Source organism: Acomys minous (genome assembly GCF_964271855.1).
Source record: "Acomys minous genome assembly, chromosome: 10".
NCBI lineage: Eukaryota > Metazoa > Chordata > Mammalia > Rodentia > Muridae > Acomys > Acomys minous.
The window spans coordinates 78,134,054-78,154,410 of NC_140491.1; the positions used below are offsets into that span (position 1 = coordinate 78,134,054).

Consider the following 20,357-nt stretch of genomic DNA (forward strand, 5'->3'; position numbering starts at 1 on the left):
ATATCTTCAGTATAACTCCCAAGGGAAGTAATTGATCTTCATAGCAACATGGTGACATTTTTTTGTACCCCACACAGATACCGTCACTCAGCCTGTCACTCAACCACAAGAGGAAGACAGAATGACAAATCTTGTGAGCCGTTCTTCATATCTCCTCAGACAGTTCAAGGTCTAAGCTCTCAGTCATGAAAGGAGTAACTTTAAAGGGATAATAAGTAAAAGATTGATGAAGACTCAGGAGTTTTCTCTGTCTTTAGAAGAGGAGAAGCTCAAAATAATTAATTCTAACATGCATTTTTACTCTGCCTGTGTGGATTAAAAATATAGTTAAACAGTAGTAATAAGCCACTATTGATATATGTGGTGGATATATGTTTGAACGACACTACGAGAAAGTATGGACTTGTTGGTACAGGTGTGGTCCTGCGAGAGGAAATGTGTCAATATGGGGGCCATACTTTGCGTTCTTAGCCTGGTCTCTTCCTGCTATCTGAGGGTCAATTTGTAGAACTCTCAGCTCCTCCCCAGCACAATGTATGCTTGCACGCCACCATTTTTTTCCCAACTTGACGATAGTGGACTACACCTCTGAACTATAAATCATCCCCAGTTAAATGCATCCCTTTATAAGAGTTTCCATGGTCGTGGTGTCTCTTCACAGCCATAAAACCTTAAGACAGAAGTTGTTAGCAGGGACTGGAGTACGGCTGTGATAGGCGAGAGCATGATTCTGTTTGGAGGTAAATGGACTTTGTGATTGGGAATTAGAAAAGCAGTTGAATGTTTTAAGTAGGGTTAAATGGGCCATCCAAGTAAGAACATGGAAGGCAGTATTAATGGAGGTGATTTAAACTGTGAGGGCCTGGTTCATGAGTTTTCAGAGAAGAAGAATGCTAGGATGTGACCTATATACTGTTTTTTTTTATGATATTTTGGCAAAGAATGGAGCTTCTTTTTGCCTGTGTCCAAAAGTCTGCCTGAGGCTAAATGAAGAGATTTGGATTGATTCTGTTGGAAAAACAGATTTCAAAATAGCCTAGCATTGACTCTGTTGTGTGGTTATTAATATTCACTCTTAGGAAGATCTATAATGAAAAGGAGTAATCTGAGCAAATGAAAACACAAGATGTACAGACCGAGGAGCAATGAAGCACTAGGAAGTGCAGTAAAACTATATCCTGTTTTCAAAGAGATAAGAAGATCAAGAAATGGAATAAAGGGAGTGGTGATCTCAGGAAAAGACGCTATCTAGCTAAGCTTCTATCTAATGAAAAGGAATTAAAGAACAGCTTAGATCTAGGTGTGATGGTGCGGGCCTTTCATATCAACACTCAGGAGACAGAGGAATGAAGATCTTTGAGTTCGAGGTTAGCATGGTCTACAGAAGCCAAGCTTAGGTTCTGAAGGAAACCATCAGAAACAGAAAGCTGATGAAGATGTAAGTAAACAAGAAACCCATGTTAAAGCCCCAGCAAGCAGAAGAACTTGGCAGCTTTGGCCACAAGATTCCAGCTTTGGAGTCAAGGATAGAAGAATGGGTTATGGAATCTCCCTCCAGGACTAAGTCAAGCTGCTGAGGCCTGGAATGTAGTAGAGGATGTCGTTGCATGGAGACTTAGAGAGGCCATTGTGTGAAGTTGTAAAGATGAGCCAGGATTGCCTTGGAGAGCCAAGAATTTTGGAGAGGCCAGAGCCTTGTGATACCTTCTGAAGAGCACTGTTAGCAGAGAATGGGACCAGCCCCAAAGAAAGAATTGTGTTGTACTCTACAGACCTGAGAGAAATTGGAGATCTGAGGAGATTTTTGACATCAGACATGAAGATACAGAGTTATGAGTTTTCCCAACTGTTTTTGGTTCTTGATTTGGTCCACTTTTTTCTTCCTATTCTCCATTTCTTCCATTTTGGTATGGGAATGAATATCCTGTGCCATTGTGTGTTGGAAGTATGTGATCTACTTTTCCGTTTTGATTTTTTTAGGGAATTACATGTATCTTAGAAGAGACTTTGAACTTTGAAACATGTTTAGATTATGGTGACTTTTAAAGCTGGACTGAATGCATTTCTGCATTATGTTAAAGGGACCCAACCCCAGGAAACCCAGGGACTCCAAACCCCCCAAAGACCCCAGTTGCTTGACTAGGCCAACTCCATGACAGGCTTCAGGTTTTCACTCTGCCTAACTAGGCCAAGTTTCTAACAATTCCTGAAAAAAACACAAGTTATGGATAGCTCATGGGCAGCTTATCAGCCTGTAAAAAAATTGACTAGATACTATGTTTTTATTACTTCATGGCCTTGGTAAAGAACACAGCTGGCCCCATCAAATCAAATTAAAGGCCAACTCCTGGGTAAGAGTGAAAACTTCAGTGATTCAAAAGTCCCCAGTAACCAAACAAACAGCCAGTCCTAAATCTCCTCCTACATTCTGACTCAATTCTGTAGTCACAGATCTCTCCAACTGTCTATAAATTGATCCTGCATGCTCATCTCAGGGTTGCCCTCCAGAGGAGAGAGGTGACCCTAGCCTGCTAGAATAAAAACACCCTTTGATTTAACATACTGCCTTGGAGTCTTTCTTCAGTAGATCACCCGAACCTTAACAATGTTATGGTTACGAGCCTCTGAGGCCCTGGGTATGGGATGGAGGAGGATTAATAGGAATGGCCCCTATAGACTCATTCTTGAATGCTTGGTCCATAGGAAGTGGCAATATTAATTGTCTCCTTGTTGGAGAATTGTGACCTTGCTGGAGAAAGTGTCTCAATGTGGGCGTGGGCTCTGAGGTCTCAGTCAATTCTTTTCCCACCGTCTAGGAGTCAAGACGTGGAACTGTCAGCTCCTTCTCAACTATCATGTTTGTCTGATTGTCTTCATGTTCCCTACAATGATAACAATGGACAAAGCCTCTGAACTGTAACCCAGCACCAGCTAAATGTTTTCCTTTATAAGAGTTGCCATCATCATTAAACCCTATCACGGCTCAGAGGTTGAGAATTGCTGTTCCAAAGGTGCTTTGTTCAATTCCCAGCAATCACATGATGGCTCTAATGAGATCTGGTACCCTCTTCTGGCATGCAGGCATACATGCAGGAGAAACACTGTATACATAATAAATAAATCTTTAAAAAAATAACTAAGACAATACATAAATTAATCTTTTAATCCCATTACTCAGGAGAAAGGGGTAGATGGATCTCGTTGAGTTCAGGCCAACCTTGTCTTCAGAGCAAGTTGCAGGACAGCTAGGGATACACAGAGAAACCCTGTCTTGAAAAAACATACAAACACACACCACACACACACATATGTAAGTATATATACATGCTTTTTGTTTTCTCTACTATTAAGAGAGTATTATTCTACCATAGGGTTCTGTTTATGCTAGGGAAATCTTCTGTCACTAAGAAGTATCTACTTTTTGTTTTGAAACATGGCCTTGCTAAGCTATGAAACTTTCCTTAGATTTAATTTTTAGCATAAATAGAATGTGAATTCATAATCCTCTTGCCTCAATATTCTGAGCAACTGTAGAGGAAAGCTTTCCCATAGGCCTAGAACTTCATAATTAATGAAATAATTTAGTATTTTTTTAAATCTTTTTTCTCATTTTATTAGTTCTTTGAGAATTTTGTACAATATATTTTGGTCTTTTAAAATGTAATTCTTCTCTCATAGAATACATCTCAAACAGTCTCCCTCCCTCCTCTCTTCCATGTGCACCCTCCCAGATCCACTGTCCTGTTTCTCATCAGAAAAGAGAGCAGGCCTCCCAGGCATATTAATTCAATATAGCATAAAAAAATATACAATGGGACTAGGCATAAACCCCCATATTGAGGCTGGAGGAGGTAGGAAGAATAAGTTCTCCCTAGCAGGCAAAAGACACAGAGACACCCCCACTCTTATAGTTAGATGCCAGAAAAAAACCAAACCAAAACAAAACAAAACAACAACAACAACAACAACAAAAACCTTGATAAACAGCCAGACTGTGTATGCAGAGGGCCTATAGGAAGCCCATGGAAGTTCTCTTTTTGCTGCTTCAGTCTCTGTGAGCCCCTATTAGCCCAGCTTAGTTGATTCTGTGGGCTGTGTTCTCCTGGAATGTTTGACCCCTTTGGCTCCTACAACCCTTCTCTGCCTCTTCTGTGGAGTTCCTTGTGCTCCACCTAAACCTTTCTTTCACTTCTTCCTAGATTCTTCTCCCCTTCCATACCAACCCAACATTTTTATTTAATCCATAAATACAGCCTGTACTGTCCATATAATCTTAAATGTGTGACCATCAGTGCAGAGTGGCCAGGGTTCACCTGAGATTGAACTCTTTAAGAGAAAATAATTCTCCTCCTAGGAACTATCAATTGCCAATAGCTATTTATTGAGGAATAGGATTTTGTACCCACCTACCCAGTCCATATTGTAATATTACCTTGTCTGAGCTTGAACAAGTGCTTTACGTGCTTTTACAAGTTCATTGGAGTTCATATGTAAACTTGACCTGCTTTGTCAGAAAAAGATTGTTTCCTTTTAGTCATTTACCACCTCTGGCTCTTAATATGTATTTTATCTCCTTTTCTAAAATGATTGTTGAACTCTGAGAAAAGGAGGTGTGATATAGAAGTCCCATTCAGACTGAGCTTTCGAGTCTTAGTCTCTTCACCTTGACAAGATTATGCTAATCACCATCTACTACAAAAAGAAGCTTTTCAGATGAGGTTTTAACAATTCATTTATAATTTATTAGGTATCAGTTTCATATTACGTCTACCTAGCAAAGTAAAAATGTAGGTTCACTTTTAGAATCTATGGCCTATGTCGCAACCAGTTCTTAACTCTTATAATCGTACCAGGTATGGATTTTTACTTATACAGTGGGACAATCATAAACTGTTTGATTACTCTCATAATTTTTGTGCCACTGTAACACCAATAGCCATATCTTTTCAGGCCAGGTTTTGTTTTCCAACATTATTGTCAATATGTGTCCATGTGCGTAGTAATGTCATCATAGGGTCCAACTGGCTGTTGAGAAAGGAATAATTTAAAGACATAGAAATTCTTTGTTATGTCCACCTGATTCTTCACATATAATCTTGTACTTTGAGGAAAAAATTTGTGAAACTCACACTTGAATCAATGCATATAGGTACTGGGGTCATTATAAAAAACTGAATTATCAAGATTTTCTTTCTGTGGTTTGCAAGGCACCTAAGAGGATTATTAGATTAACAACCACAGCTGAGAAAAAAGTCAAACTGAGATAAGCATTTTTTTCACCTTTGATAGCAACCTATTTGTTTATCGTATCAATTACTCAAGTTGCATTAATACTAATTTCTAAAAGATTACAAGGTGTTTTAGTCCATGTTTATAAGCAACTTTAATTACAAATTCCTTACATTATATGAAAAAATATCAAGATCTATGCTATATTTGATTTATGGTAAACAATTGCTCTGAATTTTGTGCTATTGTTACCAGAAAAGAAACACTATTACAGAGCTTGATACCTAATGCATGTTTGTGCCAAAACTAAATAAGAGGGATAAACTTTAAAAAGGACAACATTCCTTCTTAATTTAACCTGTCCTTTGTCAGTTGCTAATGATATAATTTAGATAAAATGCATTTTTATCTATATTATATAAGATTTACTTCTTTAACCACACAACATCTCTTTTAAATACCTTTCTAGTCACTGCATTTTCTAAATTCAAGCACATTATTTTATTACCATTTTAAGACAAACCTACTTTCCCAAGGAAAACACAAAGTTTCATTGAGATCCCATGGCTTTGTTTTTTTAAAGCTATTTTATAGGTTTTCTATATGTTTTTATTTAGTTACTTCAATGCCTATCTTCTTATTTTTACCAGTAACCTAGTTTAATGTATTCTCTCCTGCCTGAAACTTATCTGAGAGATAGTACTCATCTCTTGGTTTCACTTCATTCCTTCTTTCTTTTAAATATTTATCTATTTCCTCCACCTACTTTTAATATCTTGTAACATTTTATTGTTTTTAAACTTTTATAGGCAATCTGAGATAAGTTAATTTGTAAATACATCAGATATCCCGCCTTTCAACCTCAGATGACAATAAAGTTCAGGGTTGTACTGCAAGCTGTGGAGTTTTGTAAGCCTTCCATGAAGCTTTGGAGTCATTTGCACACATTTCCTTGGTTCTTTCATACTTTGGAGCCGTTTTATCCTAACTCTATCTCATATCTTTCCTTTTCTATCAATTATTTTATAATTTTTAAATACATTCTCTGTTAATAATTTCTTACTGATTGCTTTTCTGCTTTCTTAGTTTTTGATGTGATACCCCTATGACTTCAGTAAGTGGAATTTCATCAGTGTAATTAAGAAATCACCTCTGATTCAACAAGATAAATTGGTGCTGTAGTTCAGTCTTGCCGTCTTGTATTCTCTGGCACATTTTAATGCTGACTAATTGGCCTTTCCTGAGTAAAACATTCTTGAGCGGATCTTTCTGTTGTACCTACAATACAATCAGGCTATTGTATTGTATTTAGACTCCCCTATTGAGTCTAAAGGTTAGTACATACTTTTCTCTGAGATCTACATGACCTCTGGCTCTCCAGGCCTTTGGCATAGCTACATCTGCAAGTTTTCAGCAGTCTCAGTCTCAGAGTCCACTCACTTTATGACCAGTGTCCACAACAATATCTTGAAAAGGTAAACACAACCAGTGGGCTTCAAACATTTAGTGTCCTATAAGTTCTTTTTACTTTCTGAGGAAAAGAGGTACATATATCCTAATCTTGTGTCTTGGTCTATATTAGTGTATTGTACTCAAAATGTATATTTAATAAATGAAGAAACTTTCAGGACATTGCTTTAGAAATATTTGTTGGGTCCAGATTTTAGATAGCCTTATATGTTGTCATTTGACCTAAAAGTATTGGTAGTCAATTCATGGCTATTAATAGTCAGTAATTTTTAAAAGACAACACTAATATGTCATTTTATAGAGAATAGGTATTATCTGAGTTATTTGCCATTCAACATAATACCAATTTTGTTACTCAGTTTCTTTTTCTATCTCATTGTTTGCAAAACTGAGGCACAAATTGGTGAAGTGCCTTAAAAATTCAGACAATAAGAGTTAATAATGGGAGGGAGGGAAGAATGGGAGGATACAAGGGATGGGATAACCATTGAGATGTAACAAGAATAAATAAATAAATAAATAAATAATAATAATAATAATAATAATAATAATAATAATAGTTTTAAGAAGAATGTAGAAAATTTAATGCCCAAGCAGGAAGTTTTGCTAGTCCAAATCAAAAGTCTAAATAAAGAAGTAAGTGTTAAAAAAAAAAAGAGTTGAAACAGGAACTCTAATTTGAATATCTGTTCTCCTAGGCACTATGAGTAATATTAACCTAATTCACAACACAGGGACAAACTAGAAATGTATAGACAGGGAAAGCTTTAAAAACTACACATAATCCAGGCCTAAAGTGGATTGAGTAGGTAGCTACTCCAGTCAACAATCGCAAATATGTCAGCTACTGGTTATGTGAGGGATGAAATATACAGGAGGAAGGCATCACAATACTGTGAGGCCTCAAGCCTACCCAAAGCACTACCTGCAAGTAAGGAATGTTGAGAATGGAAGAAATAATCTCTCCCAGAGAATAGTGCCTAAGCTGGCTATCTAAGACCAAAGACCAGCCCTGAAAATAAACATACATATAACCTTATGAAAAGACGGTGTTACTTATGGATGTGTGTGTTTATGTGTGTATGTGTGTGTGTGTGTGTGTGTGTGTGTGTGTGTGTGTGCATGCATGAGTGTGTGTGTATGTAAGAACAATTAGTGAGGAAAATGGTCATGAATTTAAAAGAGATTTAGAGATTTGGAGGGGTACTTTATGAGGGTTTGAAGGGAGAAAAGGGGAAGGAGAAATGATGTTATTACATTAATTATATTATTATAGTATAGTATAGTATAGTATAGTATAGTATAGTCTCAAAAATAATAAAAGGAAAGTAGTAACAAGGCTACAAGGTCCATGATATGCTAGTACATTTTCCCATATGGATGGATCTTAAAGACTTATCTTCAGTGAAGGAAACAGGAAATGAAAGGTTATGGATACTGCGTGACTTAATTTGTGTGAAATGCCTACAAAAGGCCGAATGGTGGTAGACAATGTGAATGAGGATTAGGAATCTTAAAGACTCTGAAATTTATTGATTATAATGAGTGCAAAATTGAGTAAACTTGCTAAAAATCTTGGAGTCTATTTGAAGTCTATTTGAAGTATATGGCACATATAAATATGCCTCAATAAATCTGTTTACTTTATTTTAAAGACTAAAGATAATTATTTTACCCATCCACTAGAAAATTAAGTGATAGTTCAAGGAGAAAAAAAGGAATATAGTAATCATTCTTAGAGCAACTGATTCAGGATTGAATGTTCGGATATAAATGTCCTAAAAACAATTTGTTAAAATAGGATTAAAGAAAGGATAATAGTTTAAATGTGAGTCAGATAATTGACACTAAAAAGGTAGTCATAACTTTTTACATTGAATTCATTTTGCCTGATTTATAAAATGAATTCTTGCTTGTATCAAACTATATCACTATATCCACTGACCACCGTTTCTCCGTGATGCTCTTCTCTAGGCAATGTGCTCTGGTAATCACCATCCTCTCTCACCTTCCTACAAGATCAATACTCTTACATTTCACATAGGAAGAATATCATGATATTCTCATATCCCAAAGTCTAGTTTATTTTTCTTAACACAGTGATCTACAGTTCTGTGTCAAAAGCATTTGAAAAGATCTCATCAAACATTTTTCATAGCACAGTTTTCTCAGGGGCAAACTCTGTGAAAACTTAATAAACATCTTTAATAGCGTCTAATAGCCCACAGATGATGTAAAAACATTTACCTTTACAGTCCAGCTCGTCAGAGCCGTCCCCACAATCATTTGCACCATCACAGAATTTGCCATGGGGAACACAGCGACGATTGTAGCAAGGTTTAAAGCCACTTCGGCAACTTCTGTTTTCTTATGAATAAAGAGAGAAACTTGTTGTTAGAGGTCATTTAGAAATATATCTAGAGAGTAAAGGCCGTGAATAAAATGTCTCTCCTATTTATTGGAATTTGGATCCATAAAGCAGTGCTGTGCTGTGTGAAAGTTCCAAGTTACAGCGTCCATCAGTTACCAAAGAGCATCAGTACATTCACTTGAGTCCTGTTTGATATTGTGCTTTTTCCTAACTAGTGGTCTATGCTTATATTTATATGGTGTTTCTCATACTTCTTCTATTCTCCACAGAAATAAACAGACAATGTATAATCAGTTCATAAGAGATGCCTCAGAAGCAGCAACACTTTGTGCCATGCATCTAGTAATTTATTAATATAGGATTTTATAATAAAAAGCAACAAAGCATGAATTCTCAAATGAGAATATCAAAGATTCAGAGAAATATATTGCCCAATTTCTTTCTTCAAAGACTCAAGGTTCCTGTCATCTAGGCCTCTTACTTGCTTGGTTAGAGTTACACCAAGATATTTTGTATTCTTAGTGGGTTTTGTGAAGGGCGTCATTTCATTTTGGTGACTTCTTTCTTAGCCCATTTATCATTTGTATATAGGAGGGCTACTGATTTTTTAAAGTTTATCTTATATCCAGCCACTTTTCTGAAAGTACTGATCAGCTGTAGGGGTTCCATGGTGGAATTTTTAGGCTCCCTTATGCACACTAGAATATCATTTGAGAATAATGATACTCTGACTTCCTTTTGCAGGCAGTTGATCTCCTTCAGTTGTCTTATTTTTAAAGCTACATCTGCTATGATATATATATATATATATATATATATATATATATGTTCCTCTGAATGACCATCATGAGAAAATAATTAAAAGATAACAATTTCCATGCAAGGTGAACAGAAAATGAAATACTTATGTATTTTTTTTAACGCAGTCATTATGGAAAATATTATGAGTAGAGTTGAAAAACTGAAAAATGTCACTATCATATGAGACAATTATCCTTCTACATGTGTGTATATTGAAGGAAGGAAACAACCAACAAATAGAAGAATTTGCACTAGTATGCTCACTGTAGCACTACTACTAAACAGGAAATCAAACAGGGTGTCGATCAAAGATGAAATATTCATAAAGCATGGTTTATGTATTCAAAAGGATGTTAAGAAGCTTTTTAAAATACTGAAAACCTCCCATTTGCCTCAATACAGTTAGATCTGAAAGGGAAGATGGGTACAGAAAAATCAACTGTATGTTATCGTTATATAGGATGGCTAAGCTGTTTTTCAAGAAAGTAGAATATATATTAGGTCTTATGAGAACAGGAAACAGATGTGGGAAATTGAGGTATGTAAAGAGGGTGGTAATACAGATACATATGGATGGAAGGAATACTTGTAACATTTCCTACTACAGTAGGGTTAACAATTAACTAAATGTCTCAATATAGTGAACAGAGAGGATTTTTGAATATTCACAGCACAAAGACATGATGTATATCTGAGGATATAGACATGCCAGGTACTTTGCTTTAACCATTACTCAATGAACATGCATTGGCCTGTCACACTGTACTACCAAATATGTACAATTATTATTTGTTAAAAATTTAAATATTAGTGAATAAATTAGTAATGCATATGTGGTCTCCAAAACCTTACCTACTTACTAGATGAATCATTTTAAAAAGGGCTAACTAAGTTCTCCCTTATATGGCTTACAACTGGTTTTTTATAGATATAAAAAAATGTTGATATTATTCTCAAGCCCATTTCATATTGTAAATGTGTATTCTATACTTACTATTATTATTTCTATTACCTTCAATTGTGTATTCAATTGCTATTATATAAATTAAACACATAACTTGAATAAATTCTGTATAATTCTGGTTAAAGAAATCATAAGTGGATGCTATCTCTCCTTCATTTTAACTGAGAATGTTAATCTAGAATAAAAAAATAGCTACAAATTGACAAATGCTCATCTTCCTATTTACCAATTCTTTGATTACTATAATTATTACCATGATAAAGTTCCAAAAGATTATGTTGAATACAAAGTAGCAATTCTAATAAAAGATTTCCAAATTTTACAATGCACAGAGACTTAATGCTATTGGTCTGGCAAAGTTCAAATAAGTCACATTATTTTCAAGATAAATCTGGATTGTACAGTAAAGATGAATGGGGAGAGGAAGGCAAAATCCTTGCTAATTCCTATAACAGAAAAGCCAATCTCTTTCAGAAGATGACTTTCACTTGTCACCAACAGGAAAGCACAAATGATGCAAGGCCATTTTTTTTTCTTTTTTTGTGGATCATGACTATTACAGTTTCCACATCAAAGGACACCCCATGATTATCCTTGAAACAAAAATGGAATGAACAAATGCTTTGACATCTATTAAACATGTTCTTGGTTGAGGGTGGATGTTTGCTATACTGTAGGTCTGCAATATCCACCACTCATTGATATTTCTAAATTATGTTTTTAGTAAAAGGAGCTTAAAATTATAGATAGAAATAAATTACATGGGAGATTACAAAAGAGGCTCCAATTCTCTTTTAATTTGCATCAAAGTGATAGAAAACCATAAAGATATTCTCCAGTGAATACCATGGTAACTGTGTAGATAATAATGTATCTCATTTGATCACAAGTAAAGCCCAGTCAATTTATTTCTGAGATAAATGTCAATGAGAAACAATTAGTGCAAGTAGTCAAATGAAATAGAGACAGACAAACATATCTAAAACCATAAAACCAAACAGAAATCTCTTTCTGCAATAAGGTCCTTATTAAACACTTACCACAATAGAGCAGCTTTTCATCTGATTTGTCCTTACAATGAGGGATGCCATCACAGGTGAGGAGATAGTCAACACATTCCCCATTTCCACACTCAAACTCGGAGTACATATTACAAGAAGAATTTTTAGCTGAAAGATTGAAAAGTAAGTATTTGTATAGTGAAAAGTATTTTATGTTATTTAGCATTGTATTCCTTAAATTTAATTATAAAATTAAAGTAAGATATAAACATATGAAATGAAATGAATAATAATAATTCACACTTCACCAAAGAATAGCATAAGCACTTTCTGTCATTCTTAATTTAACTTTGGATGTTTTCAAGGAGTTGTTTGTAAAGATATGTTTTTAGTTTTATCACTGTTTTTCTTTTATGCCTATCTGTATATTCCATTAATCATTTGTTGATTGAATATGTGCAGAGAAATATAGTAGTTTGAATTTGATAATTGGCATGTAGGGCAGCAGTCTTTCTTAAAATAATTCCTTTTAAAACTATGGCACCAGCCAAGGACAATATGTGCAGAAAACTTTGAACCTCTACCCATATCTAGCCAAAGGACAGGACATTCTCCACAGTTGAGTGGAGAGTGGGGACTGACTTTCACAGGAACTCTGGTGCCCCATATTTGACCACGTCACCTGCATGGGGAGACCTGGTGGCACTCAGAGGAAGGATAGCAGGCTACCAAGAAGAGACTTGATACACTATGAGCATATACGGGGGGAGGAGGTCCCCCTCAGTCACAGTCATAGGGGAGGGGGAGTAAGGGGAAAATGGGAGGGAAGGAGGAATGGGAGGATACAAGGATGGGATAACAATTGAGATGTAATATGAATAAATTAATAAGAAACATACATACAGCACACAAATGAAAATGGAAGAAAAAGGAAGAATGTTAAGTAGAATCTTTAGATCGAGACATTTTTTTCACCCAGTCTAATTTTCTAAAGATTCATTCAGGTGATTTGATATAACATATCAGTGATTTGCTGCCTCTAACTGAAGTGAAATATTTTATGATATGGATCATCACGATTGATAGTGCTTGTTTAAATGTTATTACAATGGCTAACTGTTCCCCACTGAAGGACACCTGAGTCATTTTCAATTGTTAGCTATTGCTAATAAAGCTGGTATAAGCAAAAAAACAATTGCTATGATAGAAAAATTCTGTATTTAGTGATTATACTAATTATTTGTTTTGATTTTACATTAATGGTACATAAAGGCATATAAACAGAAATAAACAAATTTTATATAGATAGATGTAGATACAAATGTATATATATTTGTGCATGTATAGCTGTTTAACTTTTTATTTGTTTTGATTTTATCTTAATGGTAGATAAAGGCATATAAACACATAGAAACAAATTTTATATAGATAGATGTAGATACAAATGTATATATATATTTGTGCAGATATAGCAGGTTAACTTTTTATTTCTTTTTTGGTATTATGTAATATAAAGTTTTATCATTTTCCCTTCCTTTTATTTCCCATCAAACCTTCCTATAATCTCCTCTTTGCTTTTTTTCCAAATTCATTAGCTTTTAATATATAATATATATTTCTAAATAGTGGAACATAATTTGCTCAGTCTGCATAAATTTAATCGTATGTATGATTTATGTGGTATTAATTTTTATTTTCAACTTGATACAGCTAGAGTAAAGTCAGAAGAGAGGGTCTCAGTTAAAGAACTGTGCAGATCATTGTAGTCTGTGACCCTATTTGTCAGAGATTATTCTTCACTGGTGATTGATGTAAGAGGGCCATTTCACTGTGGATGGTGCCAACCCTAGGAAGGTGGCGTTGGGCTGTGTTATAAAACCAAATGAGCAAGCCATAAGTATCATCCCCCCCCCATTGTTTTTGTTTCAGGTTTCTTCTGGAGTTCCTGCTTTGACTTCCTTCAGGGAAGGAAGTTTTGTAAGTTTTGAGAGAATCCAGTTTTTTCTCAAGGATACTTTAAGTCAGTTTGATCAAAGAAACAGAATAAAAATAAAACATATACAGAATGCAAAATACATTTTGTATGAGTTGGATTTTTGCTCATATTTGCATTTGTTACATAGCACTGAATGCTTCCTTTGTCTGTCTATTTCAGATCTGTCTTTCCTCTCACTCTCTTACACGGAAAGTGTTTTATTGAGGCATGCTTACTTTTCCTGTTTCTCTGATGGATCTTGATGATAACAATACTCACAACATTAAAAAGGTTGAGTGAGATGTAAATACTTAAATATTTGGCCAACAATTAGGACCACAAACATTTTTGTACATTTACCATCATGCATGTGGCAGCAAATGAAAGAGGACACTAACATTCAAGAACAACACTAGTGAATTTGTGTCAGAAATACTCTGGTTTCTTATCAATGGGTCGACAAGAATATGGCAGAAGCTGCTTTGTGGTTTTGCTGATGGACCACAGGATTTCAAAACAAACACATAATTGATAGAAATTGCTTCCACAGCAATGTGTACCCCTGCAGGGTCCCAGAAACACACTTCAGTTCCATAGCAGTGCAACACTATATGTTTAAAATATTTTTCTTATTTGACATATAACCTCTGAGCACCAGAGAAAAACAGGTAGCTTATGGGGAAAAGTCATATATAAAGTCTTTCACAGCAATAGGCCTATACTGCACACTGTATACTCCATTGCTCTTCTTTCCAAAGTTTCTACCCTGCCCTATCTTGTGACCTGTGAGGGAAACATGGATGATTCTAATGCATGAATGATGTCCAGGTCTGCATATGGCATCAGGTCCTCATGGTTAGGATTAAACCAACAAAGGCAAACTGAAATGTATCTCAGGTAGTTGCATAATCTGTCTGAGAAGTGTAGGCCACAAAGAGATTTGCGGATTTGAGTGACACTGTATTAAAGTTCTTGATCTGGATTAAAATTCATTGAGTAGTTGAAGCAGTCTCTTCTTTGTTCTGATGCAGTCTTATATAAAGCTAACATTTTATATTTTGCTACGGTGTGCCCTTGGTTGTGGTACCAATTTTCAAAACAAAAAGGCACACTGCAAATATAAGAAAGTATCCTCTTGTTAAATAAGGCACAAGGATGTATGAAAATAAAGATGAAAAATGCTTATTTTTAAAGATGCAAACATATCCATTTTGTTGATTTCCTAACGTGACAGATAAAAGTATACAAATGAGGAAAAATGTGTCAAAACTGGCACAGTTTGAAAATGAGTTCACCTATTTCCAACAAGATGTTTCATTCTCCACCTTTCTCACAGACAAAGAATTTCAGTGTTAAAGGGAAATTAACCTTTTTTGTGTTGCTTGCTAACTTTTCATGGCAATATTGAAACACTTGAACCATTATTTATTTTGAAAATTTAGCTGTTAATAAGGGTGTATCGTAATGGTACTAATTAAAGGCCGCAATGCCTTTGGGAAGAATAAACATTGTGCAAGGCTGGAACGTTACATTCTTAATTAACAGTTTGGAAATGATTACAAATAAGCTGCATGAGGCTCACTCTCTCATTTACATACTGCCACAGACTATGAAGGAGGTTACTGCACGGCTACTGATCTACATGGAGTCTCATTTATTTCAGCTGTAATTAATTTTATAATTGCCAGAGTCTCAGAGTCACAACTAAAATTTGACAGATGATCTTGTATGCAGGAACTCCAGAAGCTGGTCCTAATACAGTCAGGCCCTTAATCACCAGAACTCATGGATTGTTATCTTAGATACTAGTACTCATCACACAAAGCTGTAATAAAATACTATTATGAGCTGAATTCTTCCATAAACAGATATAAAAGGACAGAAACTTACTATTAGAATATAGCATAACTTTATAAATGCAGTAACACAATTTCAATATATTTTAAGCATGTTACACAGATTATCCTTACTTACTCACACATCTGTTGTTAGCTAGCAATACTCGGTCCCCTCTGCAGGAGCAATTCACTCTTCCATCTGGAGTTAAAAGGCAGAGGTCATGGCAACCTCCATTCAACAATGCACATGGAGAGAGTTCACCTGCAATGAAGGGGCCTGTGAGTAACATTTGTAATAAATGCACAGTCTTCCTTAATTACAGGTAAAGCAAAAACTTCTAAACTGACTCTAACTTCAGGATGCTCAGGACTTTTGAGGATGTCATGGCATTTTTAAGAATTTTGCCTATTGTAAACCACAATTCTGCAAGTATTACAATGACTGCAGAATTTATAAACCCGGATATAAACCTACTAAGAAAATCATTATTGTAGAAAAAAAAGTTAGCCCTTGTTTTCATAGATGCGAGGAATAAAGGACAGTGGAGTAGAATTTTACAAATAATTAAATTGAAATTTTCTTATGGCAAAGAACTGAGTTCTATATTAGTTTCTTAAACATTTCAGACAGTTTTGATACATTGAATAGTCAAATTCTGAATACTATCTCCCATCCGATAAGATGACAAAATTTGTAATACCATAAAAGAGAGAAAAAAGTTAACATCTTATATAATTAGGAAAGATTATTTTCTATTACAACTTACAACTATTGGTGTCATTAGCAACAGCTATGATTCCCATTGGCTGATGTGGAATATCAGAACGAAGGACTTTAGTTTCTCCTCCTGTGTACTTGTTGGAACGCAAAATAGCCCTTCTTCCCCAGTCTGACCAGAAGATATAATTGTCATAAACTGCCAGACTAAGAAAAGTCCCTGGTCCAGATTTGACGATTACCTGAAATAAATTAAAATATATTTTATACAACATGGGAATATTCAGATTTTGAAAGCTCTTTTTGCTCCAGAAGTGGGGATAAAAATTAGTTAGTCACCATCTGTAGGGATCGTTACAACTGAATTTCGTCAAATGTCTCATAGTAATGTTACATACTTTAATGACTTAACTTTTTTCCAGAATATGAATAGAAATAAAACAGGAGCAAAGGATGAATGAGAAAATTCATGTCTCCTGAACTGAGATCCAAATGTATAATAAAGCAGGAAAAAAAAGAAAGACAATAAAAAAGTATTCCTTATAAAATAAAAAATTAGTCAATTTACTTGCAAATGATATTAAGTACATATATAAAGTATGCAATGCACATAAGATAAAATATGGATAGAAGTTGAGAATAATACCTGAATTTGATAAAAATTCAAAGAATAATTTGTTTGTTCACATTTATGTTAACTAAATGGAATTTAACATTTAAAATTAGTTTTGAAATGGTCTCAACAAGTATGAGATATAGATAAATATAAAAGAATACATAAAAGATACTTAAAACCATAAAATGTTAACAGAAGTTAGCAAAAGGTAAATGAGTGATAAATCTTATTCAGTATGCAATACACAATCCTATTTAAAGTGTCACTCCCTCAGGAAATCACATGCAAATCCTAAAGGATTCCTTCAGACATATTGTAGAAATTGACAAGCTGTCTTTAACTGATGCAAAAATTTAAAGTATCTGGAAAAGTAAAACAAAACAAAGCATACAAAGAAACAAAATATCCTTGTTTTTTTTATAACTAACAGTACTGTAATTCATTATGTTACAAAATAATACTTTTTATGTTAATATCATATTGGCGGCTGATAGGAGAAGACCTCAATAGAAGATTAAGACAATAAAGGTCACACATGTCCATATATATGGGTAACTAGTATTTGACAAAAGTACAAGGCCTTGTTAAAGAAATAAAATATTTTAGTGAATAGCATATAAATAGTGAGACATGCATATATGTGTGCACTATGTACAAAATCAGCCTGAAAATAAGTCATATGGCCTCTGATTACACCCTTTTACTAAAAACAAGAAAATACTCTTTATGACCCTAGATCTCACAATGACAATATTTACAGGATAATGCTGAAATGCAAAATCCACTACAATTTTGATAGAGCTATTGTAATTTAAAAGTGCTCCTCTTCAAATCAAACTGATGAAATAATAAAAAGATCAAAATAAATTACGAGAAAATAGTTTTCATATCGTAAGTGTAACAAAAAGTTTGTGGAAAGTCTTAGAAGTCAATAATACAATGATCAATTGCTGGTAAGGATGTGGGGAAAAGAGAATCATTGTTCACTATTGATGAGATTGCAAATTGATGCAGCCACTCTGGAAGTTATTGTGAAGAATTCTCCCAAATCTAAAATAAATCTACCACATGGCTTACCCGTAGTACCCATAGTACCCGTCGGCATCTTCCCACAGTACTGGGCATCCTACTCCACAAATAATTGCCCAGTTATGTTCATTGCCACTCTATTCACATTAAGTAAGAAGTGGAAGCAACCTAAATGCCCTTCCACTAACAAGTGGATAATGAAATTTTAATGCATATACACAATGGAATTTTAATCAAGCAAAAGAAAAAAATGAAACAATGAAATTTCAAGGTAAATGAATAAAGCTAGAAAATAATATATTGATGTACCCCAAACAGTGAAAACATCCTAAGCAAAACAAAGATAGAAAAACACATGTTCTCTCTCCTATTTGTGAATGCTGGTACTAAGTCTTTACAATAAACATAGAGTTCATAGAAACTACAGAACCTAGGAAAGTAAAAGTTACGGGGATGAAAGTATGTGGGGGTAGAAGGAGCCCTACAGAAGGGACTAAGAGTCTGCTATGAAACAGAAAATGGAAAAAAAAAAACCAGGAGGGAGAAACTTTACCTGGGAATGAGGGATAGATGGCAATAAAGAAGAAGTAGAGGGAAGAGGCGCAACTAACATTAACGGTGTCTGAAAAATACATAAGAATATTATCCTATGGTTGCTTAAAATTAATACAATATGTATAACTTTATATATAACTATATAACTATATATATATGTAAAGTTATGCCATTTGGGCAATAATGCTTACCATATAAGCCTTATACTATATTTTTAAAAAGTCCAGACCTCTAAAACAACATTGGGTAGTATTGTTGTCTTTGGTTGCTTCCCTGAATTTGGAGGGAAGATCTCATTGCAGAAAACACCACAAATTGTCACCAAAGAACTTTCTCTGAACCTAACCTTGAAGCCTCCTTTCTGATGACTGGGTCCTTCTAATTGAACTTAAGGCGTGTTCAACAAGAGGACATTCATGCCTGGTACTGTAAAACCAGGCAACTATTTGTGTTTAATGAGGCTATGGATCCCAGGCACGGGTGGTGGTGGTGGTGGTGGTGGTGGTGGTGGTGGTGGAGTGTTCCATTGTCACTTTACTAAACTAGTATTATTTCGAACTTCATTCTAAATACTTACTCTTATACCCACAAGTGAGTACAGCTCTTCCCTCTCATTGAAGTAGCTTATTTTTGTAGTAGAGACCATTACAGAAATTCACAACTGGTACAAATGTAAAGATTGACAATGGGGTTCTTGATCTTGCTTGATATATCTACATCACAACCTCTACACCTGAAGCTCATGAACACTGAGGGAAAAGGGATTAAAAAGGTTGTTCAGAGCCAGAGGACCAGGATGTCTTCTGCAAGATAGTATCTTCTTCACGTGACAGGAAAACTGCATCCATGAATTCTCAACACTATGGTTGCTTATACTAGCCTTGAGCAATAGCACCAGTTGACATGCCAATGCGAGTTGAGGAAATTTTACAAGCCACCATCTCTAGATAAAGATCTGTGGGGAGAGGGGAGATGCAAAATGGCAGCGCTGATCACACATGCTTCTGATCAGCAGGGCAACCAGGACTGCACAGCGACCTAAAGACCAAATTGAGATCTACAGAACACCAGTGCTGCTGTGAGAGGGAGCCACACTGTGTGGAGCACGGGTGGGTCCGACCCTGGGCCACATAGCTAACCCACAGAAAAATTCTCATATTAGCCGCCATTTTGAGAAGGACTGTGGGACATCCATGGGACTTTGGGCTCTCTCCACTAGTCTTAAGGGATCTGCGACAAAGAGCAGATAGGCAGGGATGAATTCCGCCACCGGACACAATCCATAATAGTTGCCTCCAGAGCACGAGTGTGGGGCACCAAAGCACCTTTGGGCTCTGATCTCTCTCAGCTCCCCAGCGGCTTCCCAGCCTAGCCCGGCTGGCTCACAGAAGAGATAGGCAGAGCACTGCCATCTCAAGAGGGCCTGTGGAGTGTCTGAGCAGCTTTGTGTTCTTATCTCTCTCAGTCCCCCAGCCGCTTCCCAGCCTGGCCCATCTGTGACACAGAGCACACAGGCAGAGCTGAATCCAGGCACAATCCTCATTAGCTGCCATCTTGTGAGCTGCTTCAGCCTGGAGTCTATCTCCACCTGCCTGCCTGAAGCATATTGCTCTGACAAAGCTAAGACACAAAGCAGACAGGATGAACAGAGACCTGCTTGGGCCTCACTCCATATTAGCTATCATCCTGCTAACAGTTTCCAGCTCTGATCTCTCCCAGCCCACATGAAGCCTATTGGTCTGAGGCAGCTAGGTCACAGAGCAGGCAGGGTGAGGCTGAGCAGAGACCTG

At 35.7% G+C, this 20,357-nt stretch overlaps 1 protein-coding gene across 5 annotated transcripts in view; it reads right to left on the reverse strand.

Annotated features, from left to right (window-relative positions):
- LRP1B (LDL receptor related protein 1B) overlaps positions 1–20,357 on the reverse strand; it is a 1,938,012-nt gene that overhangs the window by 294,205 nt on the left and 1,623,450 nt on the right. For all 5 annotated transcript variants that reach the window (XM_084800259.1, XM_084800256.1, XM_084800258.1 and 2 more), the window contains 4 exons: positions 16,417–16,609; positions 15,786–15,911; positions 11,876–12,004; positions 8,947–9,066 (listed from right to left, as the gene is read on the reverse strand). In XM_084800259.1, the coding sequence (XP_084656385.1) occupies positions 8,947–9,066; positions 11,876–12,004; positions 15,786–15,911; positions 16,417–16,609 (568 nt within the window). The remainder of the gene's footprint in view (positions 1–8,946; positions 9,067–11,875; positions 12,005–15,785; positions 15,912–16,416; positions 16,610–20,357) is intronic.